Source organism: Mustelus asterias, chromosome 17 (genome assembly GCF_964213995.1).
Source record: "Mustelus asterias chromosome 17, sMusAst1.hap1.1, whole genome shotgun sequence".
Classification (NCBI taxonomy): Eukaryota; Metazoa; Chordata; class Chondrichthyes; order Carcharhiniformes; family Triakidae; genus Mustelus; species Mustelus asterias.
The window spans coordinates 74,381,781-74,397,509 of NC_135817.1; the positions used below are offsets into that span (position 1 = coordinate 74,381,781).

General features: G+C 40.4%; 1 protein-coding gene across 2 annotated transcripts in view; it reads right to left on the reverse strand.

The window, feature by feature from the left end:
* stxbp5l (syntaxin binding protein 5L) overlaps positions 1 to 15,729 on the reverse strand; it is a 437,021-nt gene that overhangs the window by 232,324 nt on the left and 188,968 nt on the right. For both annotated transcript variants that reach the window (XM_078232988.1, XM_078232987.1), the window contains exon 7: positions 7,645 to 7,708. In XM_078232988.1, the coding sequence (XP_078089114.1) occupies positions 7,645 to 7,708 (64 nt within the window). The remainder of the gene's footprint in view (positions 1 to 7,644; positions 7,709 to 15,729) is intronic.

Genomic DNA, 15,729 nt, shown 5'->3' on the forward strand with positions numbered 1-15,729 from the left:
ATCTGGTATGAAATATTTGACATGCTGGGCTCAGGTACCAGAGGAGAGATGCGAGAGTCATCTTAAATCCATCTTCATGTTTCATTGGAATACCTACCCTTTGAACTTTTGTGTCTCATATGGCAAACCAGCCCACAGGTAAGCTCAAAGAGTGGGTGAACAAACATGGTGTGGGTTGCTGAAAGCTTAATGTGAAGACAGAAGGAGCACACCTAGTAAAGAAAGCTTACTTGCTAGCTTCTTTGGTGGCTTTCAGTGGCCTCTTTACATGCATGGGGAAAGATAACCAGGTGATTCATAAAAACAATTGTTAACTTTGGTGTTCTTTATTCTCGAGAAAGAAATAACCTTAATTAGTCCAATTGAAACAGAAGCTACGACACAACCTTAGAAACAAGGTTATACCCAATAATAAAATCCCCACTTTTCTCCTTGAAGTGGGGGAAGTAGGAGAATGAAGGGTAACCTTACTGAGGTGTATAATTCATGAGGGGCAGAGTCATTTTCCCAGGGAAGGGAAATTGAAAACTAGAGGGCATAGGTTTAAGGTGCGAGGGGAAAGATTTAAGAACAACTGGAGGGGCAACTTCTTCACGCAGAGGCTGGTGCATATATAGAATGAGCTGCCAGAGGAAATAGTTGAGGCAGATACAATGGCAACATTTAAAAAGCATTTGGATAAGTACATGGATGGGAAAGGATTAGAGGGATATGGGCCAAATGTGGGCAGTTTGTTTACCCAATTCAAAGCAGATGAACTCAAGAATCATTTCCAAAGATTCCCAACTATATCCTCCTGCCACTGGCTTTCTTGTCAGGCAGCCAGCCATCTTATCAATTGGCCAGTTGCCAGGGAGGAAACAGAACAAGAGAGCATTCAATGAATGGCAGGACACTAGGAGGTGCAGAGGATCAAAGGAATCTTGGGGTGCTTGTCCATAAATCTCTGAAGGTCACAGGACAGGTTAATCGGGTATTTAAGAAGGCATACAGGTCACTAGTCATGGCATAGATTATAAGAGCAAAACTTTGGTTAGGGCACAGCTGGAGTATCATAGAATCATAGAAACCCTACAGTGCAGAAAGAGGCCATTTGGCTCATCGAGTCTGCACCGACCACAATCCCACCCAGGCCCTACCCCCATATCCCTATATATTTTACCCACTAATCCCTCTAACCTATGCATCTCAGGACACTAAGGGGCAATTTTAGCATGGCCAATCAACCTAACCCGCACATCTTTGGACTGTGGAAGGAGACTGGAGCACCCGGAGGAAACCCACGCAGACATGAGGAGAATGTGAAAAGTAGTGTGTGCAGTTCTCGTCGCCACACTATAGAAAGGATGTGATTGCACTGGAGAGGGTGCAAAGGAAATTCATCAGGATGTTGCCTGGGATGGAACATTTGAGCTACGAAGAGAGGTTGGATAGGCTCCAGTTGTTTTATTTAGAACAGAAAAAGCTGAGGGGGGACCTGATTGAGGTGTATAGGATTATGAGGGGTATGGACCCAAAATGTATTTTGGGTAAAAGAGATGGGCTTTGCAAGTGACACCTCGCATCCTGAAAATACACTAAAAACTGAACCAAGTGCATTATTGTTCAGCAACATACTGAGATGAGCAATTTGAGCATTGCATTTCTGTCTGTTTTTATGTAACAGAAATATAAAGATTAAATGGGTGTAGTTGCAAAAGGAATAAATGAGAAAGAAAAGCAAGAACTTCTGCAGGAAAAGGAAGAAATGGAGGGAGAAAATACAGATGTCAAGTTTAAAGTTTATTTTATTAGTGTCACAAGTAGGCTTACATTAACACTGCAATGAAGTTACTGTGACAATCCCGGAGTTGCCACACTCCGGCGCCTGTTCGGGTACACTGAGGGAGAATTTAGCATGGCCAATGCACCTAACTAGCATGTCTTTCAGACTGTGGGCGGAAACCGGAGCATCCGGAGGAAACCCATGCAGACACAGGGAGAATGTGTAGACTCCACACAGACAGTGACCCAAGTCAGAAATCAAACCCGTCTTCTTGCCACCAAATCCCACTGTCACTGAGGAAGAGGAAGCGTAAGAAGAGAGAAAAGAGGAAGAACTCTCAATGACGACATTTCTGCTGAACCAGATGCCATATTGCATGGTTTCTACTCAAAGCCAGGCCTTTCTTGTATGTTTTAAATATAATAAATTGATGCTTGGACAAACAATTTCTGAGGTCCAAGATGCCTGCTAACTAAATGTTCAGACATTTGGAAAGGTCTTGAAGAGGGTGCAGAGGTGATTTACCAGAATGATACCAGAGATAAAGAATTTATTGTAAAGTATGTGGATAGAACAAATAAAAGGTCACAGGTATACGATAATGGGCAATAATTCTCTTTCATAAAGTCAGCACAGGCATGATGAGCCAAAAGGTCTCATTCTGTACTTTGAGATTCTATTGGCGGAATCTTGTGGAGGCAACGGGGGTCTAACCTACCAGTTGAGACCTGGCAAGACTCCTGCATCACCTTATTTAGAGGACAGTTGAATCACATGATTTTTGACAAGCCAGCAATAGAGCTTCCCTGGGATAAAGGCCTACTGGCTAAGCTGTCAATCAGAGGACAGCACTTCTATTAATGGCAGCACCACTGGGAGTTGGTGGTTGCTACTAGTTAAACACCTCCTTGAAGCGTAGGATCATCGCTAAATCCCAAATCAGAGGTGATTGATGATAGGAGGAAGATTGTGGGAAGGGGTATCCATAGAATCCCTATAGTGCAGAAGGAAGCAAATTCGGCCCATCGAATTTACACCGAATCTCCAAAAGAGCTTATCCAGGCCAACACGCCACCCTATCCCTGTAACTCCTTACATTTACATTGGCTAATTCACCCAACCTATACATCCTTGGGCTAGGGAAGAAAACCAAGCAGACTCAGGGAGAATGAGCAAATTCCACACAGTCACCAAAGGCCAGAATTACCACAGGTCCCAAGCATGTGAGGCAGCAGTGCTAACCATTTTGCCACCATGTCGTATTGGCACAAAGGGCAGGGGTGTGACTCTTAACCAATATCAATTGGCCACTGAAGGGCCAGATTTGGCAGGAGGCAATCCCTGGGCCTTCTCACCACAGACTTAATTGGGTGGAGGCAAGAAGGTGGCGGGATCTCCACCAACCACCTTACTGCTTTATTAAATGCTACGCTGTCAGCAAACACATTCACAAGATTCCCAAGGGCATAAAGTTCCACCCTAAGTTTAATTTTCCACATTGCACTCCATTTGCCATAGGTTTGCCCTCTCTCAGTCTGCCTTTGTAACTTGCTGCTTCACTCAAACTCAAGTTAGTCGACCTCCAAAGTAGTGTCATCTGCAAATGCAATTTTAAAATAAGGTTACTTGAATCTTATTATGAATTAAGTTAGGGACTATTACATAATATTAGATGCTCATTGGGTATATTCAATTGGTCATGGAACATTGAATGACACCACCAGAATCCTCAAACCACTCATCGGCCAAACATTTGCTGCACTGGCGATATAATGATGACCTTCAGTTGCAAGGCCTGATCCTCCAAATCTGAATATCTGCCAAAATTTGCTGGGGAACACATTTGACTACACCAAAGAGAACACTATGACAAGATCATAGTGGAGCCAATGTCCAATACAGATACAAGCTACCAGAGATTGTGCTTGCTTTGTAAATAGTCATTTAGTGAATTTTTCTGCCAATCATACATGCATACACGTACCAAATTTTACTATATACCATCAAAATTATGTCTTTAACTGCTTAAAAATAAACACAACTAAGGAACACCTCTAATAAATACTGAAACTAGATTACTAGCTTTTTGGATTGCAAAGCTTAATATGTTCTGTATATGTAAAAGAATTCTGTAGGAGTTTTGCATTATTTGATTTCTGTGCACAAACCCCACAGCAGATGCTGAGATTAAACTCTACATTTAATCCTTCCGAACATGACCAGGGTTATCTTTGCCCCCTTCCCAAAAGTACAGAATTCAAGAGGAAGGAAAAACAGCACCCATGGGTCATTGCTTTTTCAATTAATTTAACCTAATTTAACTAGCCTAAAACAACACGGTAGATAATATGGTACTGAATGACTTCCTCACAGATTTAGATGTTGCTGAAAGGTTTGGCAACATGTCTCTCTTCTTGGTCATATTCAAGTTCTGTATCACCAATAACTGATTCATATGTTCTTAACACCTATGTGTTTAAAATCCTTTCATAGTAAACTCCCAAAGGGGCCATTTTAACTTCTATCCAAAATGAATGTGAAATTGGCAGGTAGTTCACACCAGCTGCCTAAACTAGTAGCAAGAGTTCTGAACCATTTTTTAGGTTTGGGCCCCATCAGCATATCTAAGGCAAACTGCCAATGAGTGCAGCTTGCCATACTAACCGGAGTTGGGGGGGGGTGGGGGCGTGGAGGGTGGTGCAATCTGGCAGTTCCATGGAAGAGCCAAGCCAGAAGACAGCTGTTAAAGGGACCCATAGGCAGCAATACTTTTGTGAGTCTATATAAAGCATTTATGTTCCTCCTGGTTGCATAAAATTGATTCCACCAAAAAAAGTCTCTGCAGTTTCTGGAGCAACCTTCAATAGTCCCTTTAAGGACCTCTGGTTAGGTCACTCACTATCTGGTATAAATGGTGACAATGTGTGCCAAACATTTTACATTAGAAATATCTGAAAATACAAATAACACCCCAGAACTGGTGTTTGCATGCTGTATAATGATTTACATATGACTCGGAAATTTCATCAGGTGGACCTTGGCTATCCAAAAACTCTTTCCTATTTTCAATCTGTTTTGCAGGAGGGAACAGGTAGGTGTTCGTTGAAAATTTTCACCCCCACCCACAATTGCAACATTCTGCCTTTGCTTTGATCTTGTGAATTCTGATTATATTGCCAGGCATGGAGTGCTTGCTATGAGATTTACAGAAAGCCTGGGGAGTTCAGTGACAGTTCCTGTATTGATTCATCCTTAATATGGTTAGACTATGAATAAAACCAAAAAGTAAGTTATGAACTGCTCAGGATATATGTGCATTTTTAAAAAAATGTCAACAACAATATTCTTTATTGAGGCTGGATTTCACTTGTAATCACTTGCCTCTATTTCCATTGAAAAATTCAGTGAGAAAAGCTCTCTTCTGACCTGTTTTGATGCTTTAGGTGTTTTTTAAAATAATAAAAGCCTGGAGATTGTATGAGGTTTTTCTAGTTTATGGAAATTTATTTTTTACACAATGTAACAGTCATAAACTTACCACTCATGCACTAAAGATTAAATTTCTGCCTCAGCATTCCTGGCAATGCTGGGCAGAATCTTCTTGGTTCCACACAGGCAGGTCTGAAGGTGGGACCTGGAGCAAAGTCAGAGATTAGGGCATCAATGTTGGCACCCTGCTGCATTCCTACCTCAGGGCAATCATGATGGAGAAGGTGCACGATGGCCGGGGCTTCCTATTTGTCAGTGGCTGATAGCCACTTAAGCCAAGTAAGTGCCTAATGGGAGAAGGGCGAGGACCTACAGGGATTTTCCTGGTGTCAAAGCAGATCCCCACTGAGTGTGGCGTCTGGTAGCTCTGTGAAGTTGGACTCCAGGTGCTTGGCTGAAAGGCCAGTGAAGCCAGAGGCTTCAGGCTCCAATGACAAGTCTCTGAGAAGGACAGGTTTCCCCCCTGCTCTGATAGCTCTCCTGGCTTTGGGCATCTTTTTCACAATTTTAATTATGCTTTTGAGGACATCTCCATGACGAGGCACTCTCCTGCTTGCCTGTCTGCCTCAGCAGCATTCCCCTCTCCAGAAAACTACCCAGGTCAGTAAATATACTGTTCCAGGTGTTTGAATCTGATTGGAGCTCTGCATTGCAATAATTGCCTCCAATTGTTTTTTACTCCACTGGGTCTGAGATAGTCAAGAGGTGATTGGACAGGGCTCTTCACAAATCTGAAGGGTTATATTGGAAGAAATAATGATGGCTTGTCTCCATTGATTAGTACAATAGAGAAGACGGTTTACAAATTTAAACCAATCCTAAAGTCTAAAAGATTAGAAAACATTCTTCATATTGTAATAAAAGTACTGCGGATGCCGGAAATCTGAAATAAAAGCAGAAAATGGCGGAAAGACTCAGCAGGTCTGGCTGCATCTGTGGAGAGAGAAACAATTAATGTTTTGAGTCCACATGACTTTTCTTCAGAGAAATCATAATGGACTCAAAATGTTAATTCTGTTTCTCTCTCCACAGATGTTGCCAGATCTGCTGATTCTTTCCAGCATTTTTTGTTTTTATTTTTCATACTGTAGTTAGAATGCAAAATTCTTTGCATACATTGTAATTGAAGTCGAGTCATAGAGGTTTATAGCATGGAATCAGGCTCTTCGGCCCAACTTGTCCATGCCATCCTTTTTTTTAAACCACTAAGCTAGTCCCAATTGCCCGCATTTGACCCATATCCCTCCATACCCATCTTACCCATGTAACTGTCTAAACACTTTTTAAAAGACTAAATTGTACCCGCCTCTACTACTACCTCTGGCAGCTTGTTCCAGACATTCACCACCCTCTGTGTGAAAAAATTGCCCCTTTGGACCCTTTTGTATCTCCCCCCTCTCACCTTAAACCTATGCCCTCTAGTTTTAGACTCCCCTACCTTTGGGAAAAGATATTGACTAGCTGATCTATGCCCCTCATTATTTTATAGATCTTTATAAGGTCACCCCTCAGCTTCCTACGTTCCAGAGAGAAAAGTCCCAGTCTATCCAGCCTCTCTTTATAACTCAAACCATCAAGTCCTGGTAGCATCTTAGTAAATCTTTTCTGCACCTCTTTCTAGTTTAATAATATCCTTTCTATAATAGGGTGACCAGAACTGTACACAGTATTCCAAGTGTGGCCTTACCAATGTCTTGTAGAACTTCAACAAGACGTCCCAACTCCTGTATTCAATGTTCTGATCAATGAAACCAAGCATGCTGAATGCCTTCTTCACCACTCTGTCCACCCATGACTCCACTTTCAAGGAGCTATGAACATGTATCCCTAGATCTCTTTGTTCTATAACTCTCCCCAATGCCCTACCATTAACTGAGTAAGTCCTGTCCTGGTTAATTATTTTAAAGCAGAATTAGTTGCTTGTAATAGACAGAGAGTTGGAAAATTGAATTAGACGAAATGGGTCAAGTGAAGAAAAATACCAGCACAAGATTTGTAATATTCTGTGGATCTCTGACATTAACAACAGATGAGAAGTGATGTATATCTATTTGTTACTCTATAGGTCCAAATAGCTTTTGAATTAACAAGCAATACATTTAAGTCTATTGCAAAGTGAAATAAATTAAACATTGTGAACTTGAGACAATTTTTTTTAGTGATATGTCCCTTCAGTTTTTAACCACTGAAACAGAAATAAGTGTGATGATGCTATGAAAGTTTAATATTTAATGCAGTAAAGATGTAAACAAGCAGATCTCATGAATGCATTTTATTTATTTACCATAAAATTTTTATTTGGGATTCAAAAGCCCAAATAATTCATCTGAATTCCTGAACAAAAAAACATTGAAGAAACAATTGTATGTTATTTTTTCTTTCTTACTTACTTTCCCCTCGTCCCTTGGACTGTCACTTAAATGAACAACAGGGCCAGGGTGAGTTTTTGTAGACCTGCAAGAAAATATATAATTTTCATAACGAAAAGTATTGAAAAAATAAAACTTGATTTAAAAAAATTAACACACCAGTATTAGTATGTAGTTCGCAAGATCTACAATTCCTCATTGTACACTGCAGATTCTATAAATAAATTCTTCTCTCTCACATTGCCTCAGTTCAAGTGATTAGGAGAAAACATTTGTTGAAATGTAAGCTGTGCCACTAAATCAGTTCAGGGCGCAACAAACACTCTACACACAGGGTGTGAAGCTGACATAGCTGAGATGCCCCTGCCAGGATATAGCATCTAAAAACAAGGGGAGGCAAATCAGTCAGAGATACTGTTTCTCAACTCATAAGCACAACAGCTGTTGGCCAACATCTATTGTTGATATAGGAACTTTATCGTCTACCCAAGGGAAGCTCTAGAAATAATGATGCAAAGTAAGGGGAGTCAAGTTGGTATCATGGTCTCATTTGTCACCCCATTTTTTGTGCTTGATGCTGACTGAATAAATGTAACCTTGATACAAGCACAAGAAAATTGTACTTAATCATAGAATAGTATGGCATAAAAAGAAACCATTCAACATGTCAAGTCTGTGCCAGTTCTTTCAAAGAGCTATGTTATCTTAACATTGCACTGTGTTATTTTGGTAATTTTTTTGGAATACATAAGGAAGGAAGTTATACTTCATTGGAAATATAAGAACATCAGAAATAGAAGATAAATGGCCCCTCCATCATTCATGATCATGACTGATCTTCTGCCTCAACTCCAGCCTCCTGCTCATTGATTCCCTCGGGGGAAAAAAAAACTATCACAGCCTCTGGTGTCCAGAACCCTCCAGGATAGTTTCAAAGATTCACAATCCTTTGAGTAAATAACTTTCTCCTCATCTCAAGTCCTAAGTAATCAAGATCTATCCAGAGGCTTGCCTCTGTGTTCTAGATTCCCCAGTCAGAGGAAACAACCTCTCAGTGTCTACCCTGTCACGACCCTTCAGAACCTTGTATATTTCAATGAAATCACCTCTTATTCTTCTAAACTTTAGAGAGTAAAGGCCTAATTTACTGTCTCTCATCATAGGGCAACCCTCTCATCCTTGGAACAAAACTAGTGAACGTTCTCTGTACCACCTCCAAGGCAAGTATATACTTTCTTAGATATCGAGACCAAAACTGCATACAATACTCCAGGTGCTTTATCCAACTGAAACACGACTTCCTGTGAACATACAAATATACATACAAACATACAAATTAGAAGCAAGAGTCAGCCATTTGGTCTTTGCTCTGTCATTAATAATAGTGTAGCTGATCTGATTGTAACCTCAAATGCATTCCAATAAAGACCAACATGCATTTTCATTCCTAATGGTTTGTTGCACCTGCATACTTACTTTCGGTGGTCTTTGTGCAAGGTACATTCAAGTCTCTCTGAGCATCAACATTTCACATCTATTACTGCCAAATTGAATAGCCTCAAACTCCCCCATATTATGCTTATTCTACCACCTTGTTGTCCATTCAATTAACATGTTTATGTATCTCTTCGCCATTTCTTTGTAACTAACATTCCCACCTGGTTTTGCATTATCAGCAGAGATAATATCGTAGCATAGTGGCAATGTCATTGGACTAGCAATCCAGAGGCCCAGGTTAATGCTCTGTGACAGGGGTTCAAATCCCACCACAGCAGCTGATGGAATTTAAATTCAATTAATTAATTCAAACAAATCTATAATGAAAGCTGGTCTCAATAATAATAATAATTAAAAATATCATTGCTCGTCATGAAAACCCATCTGGTTCACTAATGTTCTTTAGGGAAGGAAATCTGCTATCCTTACCTGGCCTGGCCAACATTCAACATTTAACTATTAGATGCTAGATTGTAAATAGCTGAGGCCCCAAAGCTGATCCTTGTGATACTCTACTAGTTACAGCCTAACAACTTTAAAGTGCCGATTCATCTCTTCTCTGTGCATTAACCAATCCTCGACCCACGTTAATATATTAACCCCAATTCCACAAGCCCTCATATCTTTGCATATTATCTTTTCTGTGGCATGGTACAGAATTGAAAATCAAAAATTATATCTATTGGCTCCCTTTTACCTACTTATTAAGTCACACCCTCAAAAATCTCTAATAAGTTACTCTAATAAATGAAACACGATTTCCTTTTCATAAAATCATATTCAACTATCTGATTTAACTATAATTATCTAAGTACATTGCTAAGACTCCCTTAATAATAAATTTTAGCATTTTCTTAATGCTCGATATCAAACTAGCCTGCAATTCAGTTTCTTGCTCCTTTCTGCCTTGAATACCAATGTTACATTTGTTAACTTCTAATCCACTGGTACTGTTGTAGGTAAATAATACCTCTGAGGCTAGTCGTAAGTCAAAGTACAGTGGTTTATTTTCACAAGCTTGTGGGAGAAGTCCAATTCCTAAAGCGGTTCTCTAGACTTCTCCCCGAATACAAGAGTAGATATTTATACATTTATTGTTCCCATTGTTCCCGCCCTTAGTCACGTCCGCAGTTCTCCAGGTTGTCTATCATTATTCGCCATCCTCCATGTGATTACTGCTGCCCCAGCAATTTCTTCCTTGCGTAGCTCATGTAATTGCGGCAGTCTCAAGGCCGCCGTGTTGTTCCTCTGTTGTCTCAATATTGTTCCTCCTGTCTCAACAGCTGTGGTCTGTGTTAGCTAGCACACAAGGTTACAAGCTTGCACAAATGAGTTAACTGGCATACAAGATTACAGGGGTGCACAAACAAGTCTTGCAGCGCTTTGCACAAATCTTAAGTGCTACAAAGTTCATTAACCCGTTCCCTTCTTCAGGTACCATTCTAGACTCTAGGGAAATTTGTAAAATCATAATCAGTGCATCCACCATCTCTGCAGTACCTCTTTTAGAACTCCAGGATGGACCAACAGGTCCTAGGGATTGTTGGCTTTAGTTCATTAAATTTCTCTTAATACTTTTCTTCCACTGATATTAATTACTTTAAGTTATTCAACCTTATTAGTCTCTTAGTTACCCTTTATTTCTGATATGCAATTTGTTGTCCTCTACTGTGAAGACAGCCAAACAATATTTGTTCACTGTCTATGCCATTTCCTTATTCCACATGATAATTTCTCTAGTCTCTGCCTCCAAGAGACCAATGTTTACTTTAGCTACTCTCCTCTATTTTATAGACCTGTATGAGCTCTTACAATCTGGTTGTATATTCCAGCCAGTTTACTCTCATGTTCTGTGTTTTCCATTTTTATTAACTTTTTGATTGCCATTTTGCTCGTTTTTAAAACTCTCCTAATCTTCAGGATTATTACTATTCTTTGCAACATTATAAGCCTCTTCTTTAAATTTAATACTATCCTTAATTTCCCGAGTAAACTATGGATAAATGTTTCTCAGAGTTTTTGATTTTTAATAGAATGAATTATTATTGAACATTTTGAATAATTTCTTTAAATGTTTCCCACTGATTAATTATTGCTATATCTTTTAGTCTATTTAGCCACTCAACTTTAGCCAGCTTTCCCATAATTGGCTTAATTTAACATTCTTATTTTGGTCTCAAACGTAATATGGAATTCATTTGTATTACAGTCACTTTTCCCAGATCATCTACTCTAAGATTATTCATTAAGCTTTCTCATTACACAATATTAAATCTAAAATAGTTTCCTCCCTCGTCGGTTCCAGAACATATATTTTAGGAAGCTGTTAAGAAAACATTATACAAATTATGTCTTCCAGTCTACTTTTGCCAATTTGATTTGTTCAGTCTGATGATCATGATATTGATGGCAGGTTCTTCAGAGAAAAAGCTCATGGGAAGGCTTGTTTCTGTGATAGTTGGCATCATTAGTGACGATAAAGAACCCAATTCTTGATCAGCAGGCTCTTGAGCTGTTGAGGCACATGAACTCCTAGCTTGGAAGGGTTCTAGTATAAGCATACTTCTTTTGTTACCTGCATCCTTCTTCAGCAACCATTTGATATGTTTGTCTCACACTTATAGGTTGCTTTCCTGTATGTTGTGCCCCAGTTGTCTCTGCTGGTAGTCTTCTGCATCCATTGGTCAATGTCAGCCAGACAGAGAGATGTCTTTTCAGCTGAATTTGTTGCACAGCACACCTCAGTCTCGCTTACCAGTACGTACATAGTTCATCATAAGGAATTGCTTTTGGCAACTGACTAATTGCAAGAGAATGGAGTCAATGCTGGGCAGATGGACTCTGTTGAAGACTTCATTGTTCATGGTGCAGTCCTACATCTGATGTTCATGATGGATCAAGTCCAGTCAATGTGATGTCCACTTGATATGATAGTTAAAGTCCCTCATAGTAATTACATGGCCTTTATTACAAGCTCCAATTATTTCTTGTTTAACGCTCTGTGCAATGGCATATCTACTAATAGGGAGCTTATAAACTATTTTCACCAGCGTTTTTTGATCCTTGTTATTCCAAACTTCTACCTATACTGATTCTACTTCCTGTTCTTCAGAGCCAAGATCCTGTCTTAGAACTGTCCTTAGATCATCCTTTATTATCAGAGCTACTCCTCTCCTTTTCAATTTTCCCTGTCTTTTTGAAATTTGTATCCTGTATTATATATTGTCCACCGTTGATCACCTTGAAACCATGCCCCCTTGGTGGTTACATAGAAACACAGAAAATAGGAGGAGGGGTAGGTTATTCAGTCCTTTGCGCCTGCTCTGCCATTCATTATCAGGGCTGACCATCCAACTCAATAGCGTGTTTCTGCCTTCTTCCTATATTCTTTGATCCCCTTCGCCCCAAGAGCGACATCTAACTCCTTCTTGAAAACATTCAATGTTTTGACTTCAACTGCTTTCTATGGCAGCGAATTCCACAGGTTCACCACTCCCTGGGTGAAAATATTTTTCCTCATCTCAGTCCCAAAACGTTTACCCCATATCCTTAGACTATGACCCCTGGTTCTGGACACCATCATCATTGGGAACATCATTCATGCATCCACCCTTGGTAGTCCTGCTAGAACTTAAGGTTTAAGGGGCGGCACGGTAGCACAGTGGTTAGCACTGCTGCTTCACAGCTCCAGGGACCTGGGTTCGATTCCCGGCTTGGGTCTCTGTGTGGAGTTTGCACATTCTCCTAGTGTCTGCGTGGGTTTCCTCCGGGTGCTCCGGTTTCCTCCCACAGTCCAAAGATGTGCGGGCTAGGTTGATTGGCCATTCTAAATTGCCCCTTAGTGTCCTGGGATGCATAGGTTAGAGGGATTAGTCTTCTTTTTGTTAGCCAGTCATGTAGCGGAAGGGATTGAACAATCACTACTTACTTCTTTGAGAAGCTTCTTTACATATGCTTGTAGAATTCATGTTCAGGTTTATTGGTTGAGGCAAAACTTATGTCAAATAGATTATATTGGATAGATGAATAAAGGAAAAGGGGGTGAATATATATGGGAACAGAGTAAATGTGATTAGAATTATTCACGCGTGTGGAGAGTTAAATGCTAACAAACTGCATTTTGCACCAACAGTCAGCATTTGCAAACTTGTCTCTCTATCAGTGTTTGTTGACAAAAATTAGGGCTCTTTATATTGTCCAACTAGTTGCAAGGTCAACATAAAACACAATTCTCACACCAAAGCTTGACTTTCTTGTAATGAAATGGCATCCAATGCTGTGTAAGTACTTCAAAATTTCAGTTGGAAATATAGTGCAGAGACACCATTGTAGAGGTCTCTTGCTACCTGGTACATCTTCCAGTGTATCCACAAAATTGCATGCAATTCTCCTCTGCACATGCACACGCCAAAGCTTGCATCCATGAGTGATCACTTGGGTCCATTCTAGCTGATAATGAAATGGTGATGAAAGAGTGGTGTCTAAATATTTCAAACCTTCAGGTACAGCTATGATGTAAAATATTGGAGAGAAGAGCAAAGTAAAGTATATTAAAAGGAGGCTGAAGCAGAAACTGAGACAAAAGCAACAGGAAACAAAAATTAAGTACCTAATACTTGTGTTGTTGAAGGACATCCTTTTCATATTGGATACCTGATGAGCAGGTTTGTACTGCTTAGGATTCTTCAGTGACTATCAATCAAACTTTTCTGCTGAAAACACTATGAAGCTACACTAAACAAAAGCGCTTTCCCGGAGCAACAGGAGTCAACTCTCCCCATCCTTTTGTCCTCCTGCCCCCTTAACTGCTCCAACTGCAACCCATTCCATGAATATTTTCCCAACAGCCTCTGTAAATGGCCTAAAATTGATTTTTTTTCCATGGGTCAAATTGTCCAAGGGGGCACAGTGACACAGTGGTTAGCACTGCTGCCTCACAATGCCAGGGACCCGAGTTCAATTCCTGGCTTGGGCAACTGTCTGTGTGGAGTTTGTACATTCTCCCCATGTCTGCGTGGGTTTCCTCCAGGTGCTTCGGTTTCCTCCCACAGTCTGAAAGTTGTGCTGATTAAATGCATTGACCCGAACAGGTGCCAGAGTGTGGCGACTAGGAGAATTTCACAGTAACTTCATTGCAATGTTAATGTAAGCCTTACTTGTGACTAATAAATACATTTTATTTTTGTCAGTGGAGGTACAATCAGTGTCAACAGCTAGCTGGTAGAAGCCCAAGGACAGATTTCTATTACTTCTCATGCTTCATGCTACAGGCCTCTGTAGCGCCTCATCTGGGTTCAGGTGTGAGAATGGCCCAGATTAATTTCAACCCCAATTAATCTATAAATCTGAAATGCAGTGATGTAAAGAAAAAGTTAATCAGTGTAACAGCAGAATTCTACTGCCAACGTGAAGTGATTTAATCTTTTCTTTGTTAAGTTGTGTGCTATGATTCTTAAATCTTAAAATAACTAATTAATGATGTAATTCTACAACTGCACAACAATTCTAAGGTGGTGACCACTGCTTTTCTGAACTGAGAACTGATAATGACAGTGCAGGTTGTTTTAATATGCTTGTGGGAAGCATATCCTGATAGAGAATGTGTCTTAATGGCATAAATTAATTGAAGAGATGCCAATTCACACTCATTCACAAACCTGAGAGAACTGTAATCACTGGTATCTGCTTACAAGAATACCTTAGACCTACTACAGAAGAAAAAGGTGAAGTTATGTAAAATGGGAGGACAAGATTGTGAAGTTAGTAAGGAAAAATGCAAAATCAAACACAAACTTGTAGTTATAGTCTTTACAGCACATCATATCTGTGTGAGTTCTAACTTCTGTTGGAAAGAAGTTCTTGATGAAAGGTCGACTTGAAACATTAGCTCCATTTCTCTCTCCACAGATACAGCGCGAGCTGCTGAGTATTTTCACCATTCTCTGCTTTTATTTCAGATTCCCAGCAATGCAATGTTTTGCTTTTGTACAAGTTTATGATTGACAATGAGTCAGGATAGAAATATGCAGTAAACTGATAAAATTGGCAAGAAGGGGAGGGACAATATCAGGTGTCTTGATGGTGCCAATATGCCCATTTTCTACCTACCTCCACTGGTAATTTACTAGTGGTGTGTGAGGCAGCAGAGAGCTCTGCCTGCCCTTGGGCCAATTGAGGTCCTTAAGTGGCATCTTCTCACTGCCGACACTGAATGGGAGATGTCAATAGCACATGGTCACCTGGCAGCTTATGTGCAGGCTCAGGGGGCCTTCAAGTCTGAGCCCAGAGATGCTACCCCCACCGCTTTTGCAAAGTCAGTACCCCACCAGTCTTGCAGGGGCCTACCAATCTGGTGTGAGCAAAACCCCAGACTCCATGACTCTTTGATTTTGGGGACTGCCTGTTGTCTCAAATGTAGTCACTACTCTGGATGGAGTTGCTGGGACACCGCTCTGGATGGAGCTGCTGGGACTAAAGAGCTGCTGACTATTTATTTGGTAGGCAGTTACTGGGATGGAACTTCCTCCCAGATGGGGGCGAAAGTCTTGCCCAGAGCCAATTCATAGTCCCTGATGCCACTGCCACTACACAAAGTTCCAACCATTGTGA